The sequence below is a fragment of the Prunus dulcis genome, chromosome 1, assembly GCF_902201215.1.
Source record: "Prunus dulcis chromosome 1, ALMONDv2, whole genome shotgun sequence".
In the NCBI taxonomy this organism is placed as follows: Eukaryota; Viridiplantae; Streptophyta; class Magnoliopsida; order Rosales; family Rosaceae; genus Prunus; species Prunus dulcis.
In genome coordinates, this window is record NC_047650.1 from 9058616 (window position 1) to 9074754 (window position 16139).

Consider the following 16139-nt stretch of genomic DNA (forward strand, 5'->3'; position numbering starts at 1 on the left):
CGGATATTTTTTGAAAGAAATATTTTTGCTCAACATTTAACATGTGTACATTGGCATAATCATCGTTAACTTTTTGTTTTGCATTTGTAGAACCATAGTTATGCTCATAGACACGTGTTAAGTGTTGAGTAGAACCGTAAGAGTACACCTTTAGTTAAAGTAGTGAGCAAAAATGCACTAATTTCTTGATACCATACCCATAAATTTTTCTTCAATTTTCAATGTAATTGAAGATCCCAGCAAAGGGACCAATACAAAAAACCCCAAAATAATGCAAAGATTATACCAAAAAACCCAAATAATGGCACTTAACTTTAGATCCATCAACCAAATAATAATCTAGTTGTCACACAAATTAAAGGTTGCAATGACTTGGTATGACTAGATGGTTGGTCTCGTCATTGTTTGAACCTCATAAGAGCTCTTTGTTTATGTAAAATGCACACTCACTACAAGAAAAAACCTTTTTTTCGACTAAAATTTTGACGACCAACGCAGCTTTGGTCACCCCATAGTGTTATTAGTGAGGAAATTTTTGTAATTCCGTCGCCAAAATTTTTGTGAGATTTATGCATAGGTTAAGACTTCAACCAACTGATTGGCAACAAAAGCTTTTCAAAGAGTCACCAAAATATTTCGACACTGTTCAATGAATTCGCGACCAAATGCAATTTTGGTTGCCCTATTTTCAATTTTGGTAGGGGCACGTGTCAGTTTTTTAATTATGCCTCGTACAAACCCCAAGCAGCCCCCGCAAATCCGAGATGACAGCTCCAAAATAATGATGGAGACAAATCCGACAATCTCTTATAAATTACGAGTGACAACTATCATGGAAAATCGCGATAACTTTGTTAAATGCGTTTGCACTTATCTAAATTGTAATTGCATAGTTTATCCTTTCTAATATCATACCAACATAAAAATCCATTCTACTATAAAATTTATTTTCATGCTTTTCATGCAAATTTTACTTCAAAATTCCATGTTTTTAGGCCAAAGTCTTTTGAGATTTCCAACTATGCTAAGGTTGAGATAGTATTTAGGGTTTCTTATATACCTAGGACTTGGTGCCTAGGGTTAACTTCTTATATTTTATTCAATAAACCTTTGAGATTTCTCTCATCTTTCATGGCGGACTCTTTGATTTTCTTTCATCATTGCTCCACGTTAATATGTGTTCTTCGTCAATTATGAAAGTATATCAATAGATTCACAAAATATACGTAAATTTTGAACTCAGATACTATATGGACAGTTGATATTTTCATCCTTGAACGAATGCACTTTCAGGTCTAAAATAAATAAAAGAGTACCATATCATAGTGAATGCACTTTCAGGTCTAAAGTAAAAATAAATGAAAAAGAGCACTTAAAATGCGGTGAAGGTGGATCGAACACCTGACCTTCAGATCTTCAGTCTGACGCTCTCCCAACTGAGCTATCCCCGCTTTTGTTAAATGCCAGAGGAAAATGTTTCTTATTTCAATGTGTAAAATTTATCAGTTGTATTTTATTAAGGCATCCAAAATCCTTCGAACTTGGCCCAATTGTTGCACGTTTACGCCTAAGACCAATAGTGTTCACACCCAATACCAGAAATTTCAACCACCATAGAACCCAACTAAAAAAAAAAAAACCCAAATAAAACTCAAGTTCTCAACACATAGATGGTTGGTCCACACATAATACATAGGCTTTTTTTTATTAAAAAAAAAAAAAATCACAAATGATCCTTGCAGGTTTACAAAATTATAACGAATCACTTTTCAGATTTTTTTGTTACACTAATAGTTCTTAGGTTATCATCTACCCATCAAAATGGTCATTCTAGTTTATTTCTGTCAAAACTAACATTAAAAAAATCAGTGCCCATTCGACCAAACCCAACCCTCAAAACTCTTTACCTCCATTTCCTCATGGGTCCTTCCATTTTGGCGCCTCTGTAGTATATAACCAATCTTGAAAAGTAAATTCTAAAGAAATTGAAACAATCCAAGCTCAAGAGAAAGACCAACAATGGAGAACTCCAAAGAAAGACTAAACTCATGCTCATGGATCAATATGAAATATAGAAGAAGTCCTGCAAATTCATTATCAAATACAGAGTCCTCAATAGTTTTTTGAGTACTGATGTGGTTCAACATCCAGTACGGAACAGAGGATGACTAAGACTTCATTTATAGCTGCAAATCTCAATGTGTCTGGCAATTTATTCACACCTAATTATGGTTATCCTTCAGTACCAAGCTAAGCTTTTGCAGTGTCTTAATATTGTGGCTAATTGCTTGTAGTTGTCCTCATTCATTATGATTACCTAGGGGAAGAAAAATATGTGTAAAAAGAAGAAGACACAGTAGAGTAAGCTTAAGACATCAAATATAGCTAGCTCAACTCTGTTTCTTTCTTTTTTTTTCATTTTCTTTTGTCCCATTCTGCTCTCCTATATAAAGGCACACAATGCAACAATTAGAGCAAGCTCTTTGATTCTTTGGAGTGCCCCAAATCCTCACACACTCCTTTTTTGAAAGAGCTTCACTCCCAGAATGGCAGCCCCTGATGCTTTCCTCTTGGCCTCTGTTTTTGGCATTCTAGGTACCCTAGCTACTTAGTTCTTCTACCTCCTCTAACCAATCCCCCACACCCCCCTGTATTAATAATTGGGTTCCGTTTTCTTCAATTTTCACTTGGTTTTCAATTCTAAATTCTCTCTCTCTCTCTCCCTCTCTCTTCCTCTGTTTTTCATTTTCACAGGTAACATCGTGGCCTTCATGATGTATCTATCTAGCGCCACTGTACTCTCTCTCTCTCTCTCTCTCTCTCTCTCTCTCTCTCATGCACATATGAGATCATATGGGGATTTCATGCATCGTCTGTAATTGTTGTATAACTTTTTGCTTGAGCTTGAATTTTTCAATTTCTTTAGAATTTTACTTTTCAAAATTTCAAGATTGGTTATATACTACAGAGGCACCAAAATGGAAGGACCCAGGAGGAAATGAACGGAAAGAGTTTTGAGGGTTGAGTTTGTCGAATGGGTAGTGATTTTTTTAATGTCAGTTTTGACGGAAATTAACTTGAAGGAACATTTTGATAGGTAGATGATAACCTGAAGGACTATTAGCGTAACAAAAAACTTGAAGGACGATTCGTGATAATTTGGTTTACACATAAACCTGAATTACCACTTGTGATAAAAAGCCTATATATATATATATATATCACATAGATTTGGCACACATAGGCACTACATATTTAGACGCTCGCTACTACTAGTCACAAAACACAAAAGACACATACGTATATTACTTGTTGAGACTTTTTAGATTAGGGTTCATAATTAAAATCAAACAGTAGTAAAACGCAGGTACTCCTTCTTGGATGGCAGGTCCATGGTCTTGTAGCCCTGAGGGAACATTTTTTTAGCCTCCTCCTGAGACACAGAAGGAGATATGACCACCGGCTCCCCCGGCTTCCAGTTCGCCGGGGTTGCGATCTTCTTCTTGCTCGCCATCTGCATGGACTCCAGCACCCTCAGCACCTCGTCCATGTTCCGCCCTGTGGTCGCGGGGTACAGAAAGCTCAACTTCACCTATAATAAACAACAAATTTCTTAGGCAACGAACCTCGAAATATACTAATTTGCACAAAATTAATCAACTGGGTCACACCCTACCTTCTTGTCAGGGCCCACAATATGAAGGGCACGAGACGGAACCGGGTTTCCTGATGAGTCCTTCATGTCAGGGTCCACCATGTTAAGTTGCTTGATGATCTCTCGGGTCGGATCTGCCAGAATCGGATACTCCACTTTGCGCCCGCACTGCATGCAGCCCATAAAAAACCAGAAGAAATGTCAAAACCCTAACAATTGAACATTTATCAATCGGTCAAGTAAAATCGAACACTTAATTGGAAACTGACGGTGCTGAAGGCTTCGATGTCCTTGATATACTCAAGGTGTGACTGGACGTCACTGCAGGACAAACCCACAAGCTTCACCCCTCTCTCTTGAAATTGCATAGCGTATTCGGCCATCTTCCCGAGCTCAGTCGTGCACACCGGCGTAAAATCGCCTACGCATATGTTACATGCAAGCAAATTAATTAGCACATAATTAAACTAAAATAAATCATTAATTATGGTATTAGCGCTAATTATACGTACCCGGGTGAGAGAAAACGATGGCCCAGCTATCGCCGATGTAGTCGTGAAGCTTGATCTTTCCATGGATGCTCTCAGCTTCAATGTCTGGGAGTGTGTCTCCGATGGTTAGGCCAGGCATTTTCGCAGCACTCTGTTTGTAATGGATTTTTTTTCTTTCCCTGTTGGGGGTTTTTTTTTTGGTCGAAATTTCCCTGTGGGGGTGAGGTAAGCATATAGACAAAGTATATAAAGAGTGCGTGGGCCTGTTGCATGCAGAGAACGTGGCTAGGGAGTTGCGGCAGTTGGCTTGGCTCCATATCATTGGTCGTGGGCTTCTGCCACGCGTCTTCTGCATGAAGTGGACGTGGCCACTATCCTTTTTTTTCTTTTTTTTTGGGTATGAACCACGAGGTGGTCTTAGATGGGCTCCAACTATGGGTGGCACCTTTAAGCCTTAACCACAACTTAGATTAATTCCCGTTCACATCGGATCGGCTCGTAAGTTGTAATGTGCTAGTCAAAGTGGTGACTCCATACGAGAGCAGGGGTCGAACCCCTGACCTTCTCTTAAGGAATGAGAGTGCAGAACCACTCACACCAACTACCTTGGTTAGCTATCCTTTTCCCCGTGCTCTATCGATTGCCTTTATTATTTTAATTTTGTGGATTTTATTTTTGCAGTTTTAAATTTGAGTAATTTAAAAATAAGTTACAAATTATGTCAAATATTATGCTTAAATTGTAATGAAATCGGAAGAAATTTGACTAAATTTGTAATGTGTTTTAAATTGCTCGGATTTAAAACTAGTGGTATAAAATTAAAACTATGGCGACTAACGAACTATAGTAGCTAAAGGTGACTTGTCGCTTTTTCTATTAGTTTATTTCTTCTTAATATAAATATAATAATATTCAGAGACTTTACCATTGGGGATGTAGCTCACATGGTAGAGCGCTCGCTTTGCATGCGAGAGGTACGGGGTTCGATACCCCGCATCTCCATATGTTTTTAACATTTAATTTGAAATTATGGACCGAAATAAATTGTTCATTGATTCTTAGTTCACGCCTTTCATTTTTCGGTAATTAATTTACATTTTCGTGAATATAATGATGTTTGTTTATTTCCTTTCCCGCGCAATAACTTTCGCTGTCACTCCCTCACTCTTTTTCGCAGCTGTGCTCGCTGAAATTAGGGTTTCTGCCACAAAGAAATTAGCTATGGAGGTCGCAGCTCAAATCGCTCAGCTGCTGAACGAGACTCTAAGCCACGATTGCAGCGCCGTCCGCACAGCGACCGAAGCTCTCGATCGCCTCTCTCAGCTCCCCCAATTCCCTTACTATCTCCTCTCCATCTCCACCGGTAATTAAGCTTTACAAATCATGAGTCTAAGCTGATTTTGTGTGGTTTATGGTTTCTGATGCTCCGTATAGTTTCTTTGATGTTTTTCTATGTTTTATCGAACTACTTTAAAAAATTCATGTCAATTTGTGTGCTACCTCAACACCAGGCGGTCAAGATCAAGGTCAGAAAGTTGCTGCGGCTGCATACCTGAAAAACTTCACTAGGCGAAATGTCGACTGTGATAATCCAAATTCAAAATCAAACGTCAGCAAGGAGTTCAAGGACCAGCTCTTGCGAGCTTTGCTGCAGTCCGAACAATCAGTTGTCAAAATTTTGGTTGAAGTGGTATGCATTTTTCTAAGTGCAACAGCTTAATTTTTAGTACCAAGCGTGTGATATATAAGCTTTGCTTTAATTTATTGGCCCGCAGTTCCGGATCGTTGTTGTTGCTGAGTTTGTTAAGCAGAATTCGTGGCCTGAATTAGTACCTGATCTGCGGTCAGCTATTCAAAATAGTAACCTAATTAACAATGTTGCAAACTCCCAATGGAACACCATTAATGCCCTTACGATTCTTCAGACACTCCTTAGACCTTTTCAGGTACTTAGTACCTTCCCATGCATAATTCAACATAGTTAATTTTCTTTTTGCTTGATGTGAAAACGTGTTGCTGATATCTATATGCTAACCTCGTACCTTGGTATCATATAGTTACATTTATCTGGTTGTCTACAGATTTTATTTCTATTTCTCCTATTTTTCAGTTTCACTAATATATGTTATATCCCTAAGGGAAACTAACTTGGTTAAGTAGTTTATGCCCAAACTTTTTCTGGCAGTATTTTTTGAACCCTAAAGTTGCCAAGGAGCCAATACCGCCACAGCTAGAGCTAATTGCAAAGGACATTCTTGTGCCCTTGTTAACTGCATTCCATCAATTTGTTGAAAAGGTTGTTGTCTTTACGCTTCCTTACCCTCATTTCCTTAACCCCCTTTCTAGTATTTTATGACCGTACAATAATGGATTCTATATTGTATCAAATAGGCTTTGGGTACTCATGGCACAACAAATGTGGAAACAGAGAATGTCCTTCTGGTTGTCTGCAAATGCATATATTTTACTGTAAGTAAAAAAATCTTCTTTATGATAATGGGGCATTCATAAAAATTTATCTTGCTCAGTACTTTCATTCCCCCTCCACTTTTTTATTGTTTTTTGAAGCATTGCTATTTTCATAGGTGAGGTCGCATATGCCATCTGCTTTAGTGCCTCTACTACCTTCATTTTGTCATGATCTAATTGCCATTCTTGGATCTTTGAGTTTTGATTGCTTGGTTACTCCACAAAATGGTTACCTGATGAGGTTGAAGACTGGGAAAAGAAGTTTGCTCATTTTCTGCACTCTCATTACTCGACATCGGAAGAATTCTGATAAGTAATAAAGCAATGTTGAATTGAATTTGATTATATTAAAGTCGTTGTGGTGGGTCTTTATGTTTTACATTCCTTTATTTTTTCAGGTTGATGCCAGACATGATAAAATGTGTTTTGAACATAGTCAAATATAGCAAAGATGTTGGTGTAAGTTTTGTATTTGAATTTGTTAATTATTCATCATTTCACAGTCAGCATGCACAGTAGCGACGCTTGTGGTGTTCCAGATTCTCACTGCTAAGTCTGTTATCCAAGTTTTTTGACTTTCTTATTCTGGCTTTCTGATTTTTATCTTTCTTTTCATCCATTTTTAGTTTATTGTTTTATTTTGTCGAGGTTGATGTTTTATTATGTGTGATTCTAAACTTAGAGTTTCGCGCTTACTGAATTTTAATACCCCTAATACTCACCATTTTGCTGATTTTCTTGTCATGTTAGAACTAAAAAAGTACTATTCTGTATGCAGAGGCTGGATTTTTTATCTGAGAGGATTCTTTCATTAGCCTTTGATATGATTTCACATGTTCTTGAAACAGGGCCAGTAAGTTTCCTAATTTGTAAATTTTACTATGGAATATTTACCCTAGACGCTTTATTCTCCCATGGGATATTTTAGTGAATAAAGATCAAGGAAATTCTGCCAAATGTCTTGGTTAGGAAGTGGACCTTTGGATATTCCTCAAGTTCCATTTGCTCTTTCTTTAATGTACTCTTTTTAAATTGTAAATCAGGGATGGAGATTAGTATCCCCACATTTTTCATATCTGTTGGACTCTGCAATCTTTCAAGCATTGGTAATGAATGAAAAGGTAAACTTTCAGTATGAAAAAAAAGAAGGAAATATATATATATATATATATATATTAAAAATGATTTAAGCTAGAAGTTGAACGAACTAATTCCCTATCTGGCAATGTTTTCAAGTAGGATACCTCAGAGTGGGAAGAAGATGCCGATGAGTACATACGAAAAAATCTTCCATCTGACATTGTATGGGAAGCTTATAATGATCGTATACGTGATTCATTCACCTTTTCAATTACCTTTACAAATTACATCACCTTTTTTTTTATACAGGAAGAAATCTCTGGCTGGAGGGAGGATCTATTTACAGCCAGAAAAAGTGCTATTAATTTAATTGGTGTTATTTCAGTGTCAAAGGTTGCTCCTTTGTGATCCTTGATCAAATATTTCTGGGCACATATTTTGAAGAGCATATTTTTTAGCTTGTGTTTTAATGCCTACAGGGACCTCAATTGGGGACTTCTGCTAATGGCTCATCAGTGTCATCCAAGCGTAAAAAAAGTGAAAAGAACAAGAGAAACAACCAACGCTGTTCAATTGGAGAACTATTGGTGCTTCCATTTCTATCAAAGTTTCCAATTCCTTCTGATGTTAATTCATCCCAAACTAGAATTCAGAATGAGTGAGTACAAAAAAACATTATATAAATTCATAGTTCTACAACATTTGTGTTGATAATTCTTTCTCTTCTCTCTTTGTTGGTATGTTCCCCCTTATGCATTGTGCATTGTAATAATTTTTATCCTCTTCTACTAATCATTGTTTTAAATTTTCACGTGTACATGCTTTCTCTCATTATACACCTGTTTTTTTTCTTCTTCTGATTCTCGTACTATGACATTCACAGTTATTTTGGTGTTTTGATGGCATATGGTGGCTTGTTAGATGTAAGGTTTTTTCTCCTGTGCTTCTTCTTAAATTGGTCTCCTGTGGTCTAATAAGAGTCTGCAATTGAAGATTTGTAATTCTTTTATTGCGATACAGTTTCTAAGAGAGCAGCAACCTGCATACGCAACTACTTTGGTTCAAACTCGTGTGTTACCATTGTATAAATTATCAGTGAGCCTACCGTACTTAGTTGCCACTGCAAACTGGGTGCTTGGAGAGCTTGCATCCTGTCTACCTGAAGTGAGATTGTTTCTTACCATGCCATCTCCTATGCTTGTACTTCAATTAAAAATGAGAAATTTTTATCTACGCATCACCTGCTACATCATGTTTTCTTAACCTACTTTTCTGTATACTTCCTTCAAAACCACATTCTTTTCTTTGGTAAGACCCACTATTCAAAAATTTGGTCTCATTCTCAGGAGATGAGTACAGATGTCTATTCCTCATTGCTCAAGGCATTGGTTATGCCTGATAGTGGGGATATTTCTTGTTATCCCGTGCGGGTTTCTGCTGCTGCGGCTATTATGGGACTTCTTGATGTAGGTCACAAATCAATCCTTTAGTTGATCCCTTGTTGCTTATTTAATGATATTATGGGTTTTTACTGATCTTAAGTCCTATCTCCAGAACGAGTACCCACCGCCTGAGTGGCTTCCTCTCCTTCAAGTTGTCATTGGTAGGATTGGCAATAACGAGGAAGAGAGCTCTATTTTGTTTCAGCTTCTCAGTTCCATGGTGGAGGCAGGAAATGAAAATGTTGTATTTCATATCCCCTATATTGTTTCAACATTGGTTGTTGCAATCTCGAAATGCGTCCCCTCTGATCTGAAGCCATGGCCTCAAGTATGTGTAGATTCCTATGGCTAGGCTGGTAGTTTGTTTAACCTTATGAATAACATGTTAACCAATCAGCTTTATCAAAATTGAATCATTGTGTGCTTGACCAATTTTGATCCATGAAATCATAAGCTGTACAAAATTAGTACTGCTTTTTTCATGGAATTTTTGTTTTCTTGACAATTTGTTTTCCATTTTATGCACTGCTCACTGTATATTTTGTGTTTGCCTGAACCTTTCGGTGCATGCATTGATGATATAATTCCCAACTAATCATCATTTTCTCTGGAATGTAAAATTTGTTCCATTTACAACTATCAGTGGAATATGACTGAAGGTTGTAAGACTGATGAACTGACATTGTTTATATTAGATGGTTGAAAAGGGCTTTGAAACATTAGCTGTGATGGACCAGTCTTGGGAAACTTTTACGGGTGAAGAATCTGAGGAGAATGAATCAAGTGAAAAGTGGGTATCAGGCAGAGTTACCATTGCTAGAGCTTTCTCTGCTCTCTTGCAACAGGCTTGGCTTACACCAATGCATTCATTGGTTAGTTTTATTTTCTAGTAAATTTTTGGAAAGAAACTTAGCTAGAATACGTTAGATTTATGTTGAATGAAAAGACAAAGAACACGTGTGTTTTTTGTTATATTCTATTTCATATTTTAATATGCTTTCTTGAAACTTGTGGCTTTGGTTTGGGCCATTGAAGAGTAGGTTATTAAAACTCCATCCTCTGCATTTGCTCTGCTTGTGCCTCTGTTCATTGGAAAGCATTTCTGGATTTCAGGTTGTTACATATGTTATTTTCTCTGTTCTTTTTATCAGGGTCAGGAAGGTGAGGCTCTGCCCCCTCCATCTTGCTTGGATTCTGCATCAAGATTGCTCCAATCCATCATGCTATCTGTTACTGAAAGTAATGTACTTCTAGAGCTTAAAGTATCAGAGTTGTTATTAGTTTGGGCATATCTGATTGCCGACTGGCATGCTTGGGAAGAATCAGAGGATATGTCAGTCTTTGAGTGCATTACGGGAGTTGTCAGTCTACACAGGAAATATGAGTTGAAGAATTTTATTGTGGGACGAATGCCATATCCTCCAGCTCCACCTGTTCCTGAACGTTCCATAATAGAAGGCATTGGTACTTTCGTAAGCGAGGCCGCTTTACACTATCCTTCTGCAACATGGGAGGCTTGCTCTTGTATTCATATACTACTACATGTCCCAAGTTACTCGTCTGAGACAGAAGGTGTGAAGCAGTCATTGGCAATTGCATTTTGTCAGGCAACATATTCCCGTTTCCGAGAAGTTAAAAGCAAGCCTGGTCCTCTCTGGAAGCCTTTGCTGCTTGCTATATCATCATGCTATTTATGTTATCCTGAAGTTGTAGAGGGTATATTGGAGAAGGATGGAGATGGGGGCTTTGAAACCTGGGTATCTGCCCTCGGACTTGTTTCCACCAGCTCTTTCAAACCTGGACTATCAACAGAACCCGAGATAAAGTTAATTGGTTAGTACATGGTAGCTTAACTTCTTAGCCAAGACTACCTGCCTATTTATTTATTTTAAAACGAATTTCTGTTATAATGAGATTAAAATAGCAGACCCATCCAACTAAAAGACAAAGAAATCAGTTGTGCTTAATCTAAACTAGCAGACCAATCTAAAAGGATCAAACTAAGGGGAACATCCTTAGAATGCTTGGAAAAAGAGGCCCATAGGAAGCAAGAAACCTTGAGTTGAGCTTTCTTTACAATATTAACTGTTATGGTATGAATGGCTCTGAAGTAGAACTTCTCCTTTTCTTGAATTGTACCCTTGGACTACCTTTCTGATATTGAAATCTAACGTAGATATCTTTTGTATTACCAAGTTCATGTCCTTATGTCAAAAATCCTGTTACTTTTGGTTAGAGAAGAGGTTGAAGGTTTTGTTGGAGTTTGAAAATAGTTTTATCTTTTTTTTCGCCCAACACTGAGAGAGGGAGATGATCAAACAAACTTACAACTACCACACTTAGCAGTGATAAAGTAGTTAATTATACTTGGTCACAAATAGGGGAAAATAAGAATGTGTTCCAGCCTCTGATATGATATTTTAGTTACTGTTGTGTTACATAAATTCCTCAAACCCTATAAATTGCATAACTGAGGACATGACTAATGGCTGTCAATGAATCTCAGTGCTGGCACTGGCGAAAGTAGTTGAACGGCTGTTGGTACTTGGAAAGTCATCTGGTGCTTTGTTACGGGAATGCTTTACTTCACTGATGGAAGCATCTGTACGATTAAACGAAGTGAGGAAAGAGCAGGAAGAAGACGGAGAAGAAGAAACTGAGGATGATGATGATGATGATGAAATCGAAGAAGAAGATGATGATGAGGTTTAACTTGCATTTTTTTTTTATTGTCTAATTTCAGGAAGTCATCTATGAAAATTTCTCTACATGCTGAACTGTTTGTTAATGACAGAAGGCTAATATGTATGGTGCAATCAACTTATGTTATTCTTTTTCATAGGTTACTCTGCCTACTATTTTTATGATTCCTGTGATTATCCCCTTCATGAAAATTTACTTTCATCATCTAAAAGAATGATAGCATTAAGAACTTTAAAAAATAATGGATAATGTTCGGGGTTGGGCTTTTTATCCATGAGTTTTTGTCTCATGCATCAGATATTGGGAAACTTGACAGTATGGTTCCTTTTTTTCTCAGGATTCAGAGGATGATGAGTATGAAGAGACTGAAGAAGAATTTCTGAATAGGTATGCTGAAGCAGCTCTTGCCTTGGAAAATGGCACAGGTATTGAAGAGGGTGATATAGAAGATGAAGACCGGGAAATGGATTTTAAGCAAGGTTCAAGTTTTGTTTTAGCTGTTCACCTTGCCTTCAAGATAGCATACGGCAATTACTGTTAATTGTTGTTTTCTAGATGCATTCGTTCACTGAAATTTTGATTTTTGCAGGCTGCCTAGAGGAAATTGATCTACAAAGAGTTGTATCGTCACTTCTGGAGAGATACCACCCTATTGTCATACAAGGACAGGCATTCCCGCCACAACTGATTTCGAGTTTCCTAGATGCTTTCCCTCAATGTAGGTCATTCTTCCAGCATTCTAGTTGAGGTTCCATGCAAAAGGGATCAAAAGTGGTAATTTTTTTAACATCTTTTTTTCTGAAATTGATTGGTAATTGTTGACCCCTGTACCTGCTTGGGTGTGTGTTGTTTGAAATGGTTTTGAGAAATTGTAGGCCTCACTTGTCAGAATTTGACTTCTTATGTTTCCCTTTGGATATCAGTAAAATCCATGGCAAAGTGATAACTGTGTCTCGTTTAAACAAAAGGTAAATATTTCAAACTTATAAAGAATATTGCTCAACAATCAAGCCTGCAAGATATTGAGACCAGAGAACCCAACATCTTACGGAGTTTCCCCCTCATCTTTTTGCAAAAAGCCGCTCCACGGTGGTAAAGTCTCATCTTGTGTGTTCGCCGAAGTGACAACAGTCGCGTTGAACACATGGTAAAGGGTTACAAAACATAAACACAAAATAAGAGGCATTCTTTTCCAATTGCAACAATGATACCAATAAAACTTGCGATCTATTTATGGCATGAATGTATGTAATCCAAAAATGGGCTGCTGGTATATGTACTACTGCTGATACACATGGAGAAGACCCCCTGCAGAGTCCTCTAAACCTGAAATAGGAAAAAAAAAGTGGATCAAATAATTTTACTGCAATATCAAGTAAAAAAGGCAAAAATTAGTTCATCAAAAGCATTGATCGACAGACTTTTAACATGCCTTGCTAGTGATGTTGTTTGAAAGCCAGTCCAATCCCTCGTACAAACCTTCTCCAGAAGTGGCGCATGTACTCTGGATGTACCTGCAGAAATGTGTCAACAATGAACAGGTATTTGCCCTATGCAGAAAAATAGAGGAGGGAGAATGACGATAGGGGCAGTTGTCTATCGACTGTACCAATGGCGTTGCCGAAGAGAATGAAGGTTGAGCTTATCTGTGATCTCAGCAGCATTCATTGCATTGGGAAGATCTTGCTTGTTTGCAAACACAAGAAGCACAGCTTCCCTCAATTCGTCCTGCTCATAAAAACAAGATAGGCTCAACGCAAACACTTGACCACTAAATCATAATAAAATAAAGCCCTCCCCAATAACCTCGTTCAACATCCTGTGCATCTCATCTCTGGCTTCAACAACACGATCTCGATCATTGCTGTCGATCACAAAGATCAGCCCTTGTGTGTTCTGGAAGTAGTGTCTCCATAGAGGTCGAATCTGAACCCAACCAACCACCAATCAAACAAGAAGTTCTTCTCTATTTTTGGTCAATAACAAGAAGTTCAGAACAACTTCACAAAGAAATTGTAAAAGGACCTAGTCCAAGTAAATCCAATTTATATCCTAAATTTGAACTGAACAAACATGTAAATATAGAACCAAGAAATGGAGTTTTATCCCTTCAAAAAATAATCCAATTCTGTAAGACAAATTACCAAGAGGGACTTAATCTTGGAATATAATGTATCTCACCTTGTCTTGACCCCCAACATCCCAGACAGTGAAGCTAATGTTCTTATATTCCACAGTCTCCACATTAAATCCTGCCATAAACAATAAAAAATGTTCACCGAAGTTCTACTTATTAGATACCAAGAAATTGTTCCGTGGGATAATCACACCGCCATGTGCACATGGTTTGTCTATTACTACTATACACTAGATATCAATAATATATCAACCATGTTATTCACCTATATTATAATTTGTGAATTAATAACATCATGTGGCGGTGTAACGGTCACGTCTAAGTACTTTAAATCACACAGAGGAGCAAACTTCTTATTCGGTAAAAGAGAATATGCATTTGATTGATATCCATTAATTAAGAAGCATTATGTGCAAACATACCAATGGTAGGAATGGTGGTCACAATTTCGCCTAACTTGAGCTTGTACAAAATGGTGGTTTTACCAGAAGCATCAAGACCCACCATAAGAATACGCATCTCTTTCTTAGCAAACAGTCGGCTGAACAGTTTGGTGAAAGACAGCCCCATTTTGTTCTAAATACCAAAAAAAAGAAACCAAAAAATATCAGAACAACCCCATTGAATTATAATTTATTAAACAAAGGGAAAACAGAATCATGGTTCATTCACATTTCATGCATTGATACAAACAAGCCCAGAAATTGTTCATTGCATAGAGAGATTACCAAAAGAAAACATTATATATATATATATATAATGCAATTCAAACACAACCCAATTTGCAATCAGAGAAATAAATTTTGTTTATGAAGGGAAGGTTGATCACCAAATCCTTTTTCGAATGCCACAGATCTCCCTAATGATCAGATCCAGAATGCAAGAAGAGAAAATATGAAAAACTTACGGTATAGAGAGAGAGAGAGAGAGAGAGAGAGAGAGAGAGAGGTGTGTGGGTTTGAGGAGAGGGGCGGCCGGTCACAGCTTCCTTAATGGTTGAACCAAATTCAGATTCAGATTCAGATTCCAGTGGGAGCTCTCTCTCCCTCTCCCGCGCCAGTTTATAGCGTGCGGGAAAGGCGGACATAAACTAACGGTTGATTTAAATTTAAATTTTTATAAATAATATTTATTTATTTAATTTGGAGTTGACGTGGCCAATGATGAAGGCTGATTCTATTTTCACACTCTTCATGCATTTCTATTCTATCCTATAGTATTTCTTTTTGAAACAAAATCTAATGGTTGACTCTTTTATCATCTATACATACTAGCCTTTCTAAGCATGCAAGAGGCATTTTTTTAAAAGAAAGAGAGCTACGGGGATTTACAAAATTTGTTTCTTATTTTCGCAATTGTATTCTGCTAGGTGCCCGTCTCTCAGGTAATTAATGTTTGGTTTGTAAGTTCTGCATTTAGGTTTAATTTTCAGTAACAGGTTTAATTTTGCGTGTGCAAAGCTTCAATTTTAATGGGTCCATTTCTCTACTTTTGGATGGTTGGGTTGGTTAACGTCTATGTTTTTCTAAACAAAAAATGTAGTTGTGCTAATAGTGGAAAGTTTCTAAGGTGAATGGTGTTGAGTTTTTTAAGTTTCTATTTCATTATCCTTGATTTTTATTTCAGTACTACAAAATTAGGAAGAAGAAAAGTAAAAGATGGTTTTTGTTCTTTCGTTCGTTGACACATCAAAATATTTGATTCTCTTCTTAGTATAGATTAAGAAGATCGAAATCATGATCAATAGAAAGATGTAGAAAAAAAAAACTTATTTTCTTGATATGATGATGGAGTTTTGCTGACTTTGTTGTACTCTCTCAATCTTAAGTGGCTTAGCATTGTTTTCTTTATTATTTTATAATAAAATCAAAAGATCCCAATGAATTAAGGAAGAGCCCAAGATGTTCTAAAAACCATGCTATATATTATTTGTAATCAATAATATGTGAATTTTGTGTGTATTATTGAATATTTTGTATAAAAAAAATGTGTATTAAATATGAAAAATATGTGCGTACATGTTCAACAGGATTATTGTACGTTTACTTTTTTAAAACATTAGGACAAATCCGAGTATGGCCGAACGGATGTACTATTTTTTAATTAAAAAATTAAAAAATAGTATATCCGGACGGCTGTACTATTTATTTTTTAAAAAATAT

The 16139-nt window shown here is 37.0% G+C and overlaps 3 protein-coding genes and 2 non-coding genes across 7 annotated transcripts; 2 read left to right on the forward strand and 3 right to left on the reverse strand.

The window, feature by feature from the left end:
• Positions 1 to 1378: 1378 nt before the first annotated feature.
• On the reverse strand, positions 1379 to 1451 carry TRNAF-GAA. Its single transcript has one exon. It is a non-coding gene; the product is annotated as a tRNA-Phe (tRNA).
• Positions 1452 to 3250: 1799 nt separating this feature from the next.
• On the reverse strand, positions 3251 to 4346 carry LOC117614981 (1-Cys peroxiredoxin-like). The gene is made up of 4 exons (XM_034343940.1): positions 4168 to 4346; positions 3925 to 4076; positions 3677 to 3823; positions 3251 to 3592 (listed from the first exon to the last, which is right to left on the reverse strand). Exons 1-4 carry the CDS (start codon positions 4283 to 4285, stop codon positions 3347 to 3349), a joined length of 663 nt encoding a protein of 220 aa, XP_034199831.1. The 5' UTR covers positions 4286 to 4346; the 3' UTR covers positions 3251 to 3346.
• Positions 4347 to 5075: 729 nt separating this feature from the next.
• TRNAA-UGC lies at positions 5076 to 5148 on the forward strand. The gene has a single exon. It is a non-coding gene; the product is annotated as a tRNA-Ala (tRNA).
• A 124-nt stretch (positions 5149 to 5272) lies between these two features.
• Positions 5273 to 12786, forward strand: LOC117627561 (importin beta-like SAD2 homolog). Its single transcript, XM_034359700.1, has 21 exons — positions 5273 to 5509; positions 5658 to 5836; positions 5922 to 6092; positions 6332 to 6442; positions 6538 to 6615; positions 6732 to 6928; positions 7014 to 7074; positions 7394 to 7468; positions 7659 to 7736; positions 7855 to 7917; positions 8005 to 8088; positions 8175 to 8353; positions 8579 to 8618; positions 8716 to 8859; positions 9042 to 9161; positions 9250 to 9465; positions 9833 to 10009; positions 10289 to 10970; positions 11644 to 11843; positions 12178 to 12319; positions 12430 to 12786. The coding sequence occupies exons 1-21, from the start codon at positions 5368 to 5370 to the stop codon at positions 12585 to 12587; spliced, it is 3297 nt and encodes a 1098-aa protein (XP_034215591.1). The 5' UTR covers positions 5273 to 5367; the 3' UTR covers positions 12588 to 12786.
• Positions 12729 to 15020, reverse strand: LOC117627610 (ADP-ribosylation factor-like). 3 transcript variants are annotated; one of them, XM_034359785.1, is made up of 7 exons: positions 14807 to 15020; positions 14400 to 14553; positions 14022 to 14092; positions 13647 to 13766; positions 13450 to 13568; positions 13273 to 13354; positions 12729 to 13166 (listed from the first exon to the last, which is right to left on the reverse strand). In XM_034359785.1, exons 2-7 carry the CDS (start codon positions 14545 to 14547, stop codon positions 13161 to 13163), a joined length of 546 nt encoding a protein of 181 aa, XP_034215676.1. In that variant the 5' UTR covers positions 14548 to 14553; positions 14807 to 15020; the 3' UTR covers positions 12729 to 13160. The 3 variants fall into 3 exon arrangements, with proteins under 3 accessions (XP_034215676.1, XP_034215659.1, XP_034215667.1); XM_034359768.1 differs by having other exon boundaries at positions 13262 to 13354; XM_034359776.1 differs by lacking the exon at positions 14807 to 15020 and adding an exon at positions 14706 to 14749 and having other exon boundaries at positions 13262 to 13354.
• Between the last annotated feature and the right edge of the window lie 1119 nt (positions 15021 to 16139).

Coding starts and splice junctions, on each gene's coding strand:
- LOC117627610 (XM_034359768.1), bottom strand. CDS start 14,547: ATGGGGCTGTCTTTCACCAAACTGTTCAGCCGACTGTTTGCTAAGAAA. Junction 13,569..13,646: donor TGCACAGGATGTTGAACGAG/GTTATTGGGGAG, acceptor TTTTATGAGCAG/GACGAATTGAGGGAAGCTGT. Junction 13,355..13,449: donor TCTCTTCGGCAACGCCATTG/GTACAGTCGATA, acceptor ACATTTCTGCAG/GTACATCCAGAGTACATGCG.
- LOC117614981 (XM_034343940.1), bottom strand. CDS start 4,285: ATGCCTGGCCTAACCATCGGAGACACACTCCCAGACATTGAAGCTGAG. Junction 4,077..4,167: donor CATCGTTTTCTCTCACCCGG/GTACGTATAATT, acceptor ACATATGCGTAG/GCGATTTTACGCCGGTGTGC. Junction 3,824..3,924: donor ACATCGAAGCCTTCAGCACC/GTCAGTTTCCAA, acceptor GGCTGCATGCAG/TGCGGGCGCAAAGTGGAGTA.
- LOC117627561 (XM_034359700.1), top strand. CDS start 5,368: ATGGAGGTCGCAGCTCAAATCGCTCAGCTGCTGAACGAGACTCTAAGC. Junction 9,466..9,832: donor ATCTGAAGCCATGGCCTCAA/GTATGTGTAGAT, acceptor TGTTTATATTAG/ATGGTTGAAAAGGGCTTTGA. Junction 10,971..11,643: donor ACCCGAGATAAAGTTAATTG/GTTAGTACATGG, acceptor AATGAATCTCAG/TGCTGGCACTGGCGAAAGTA.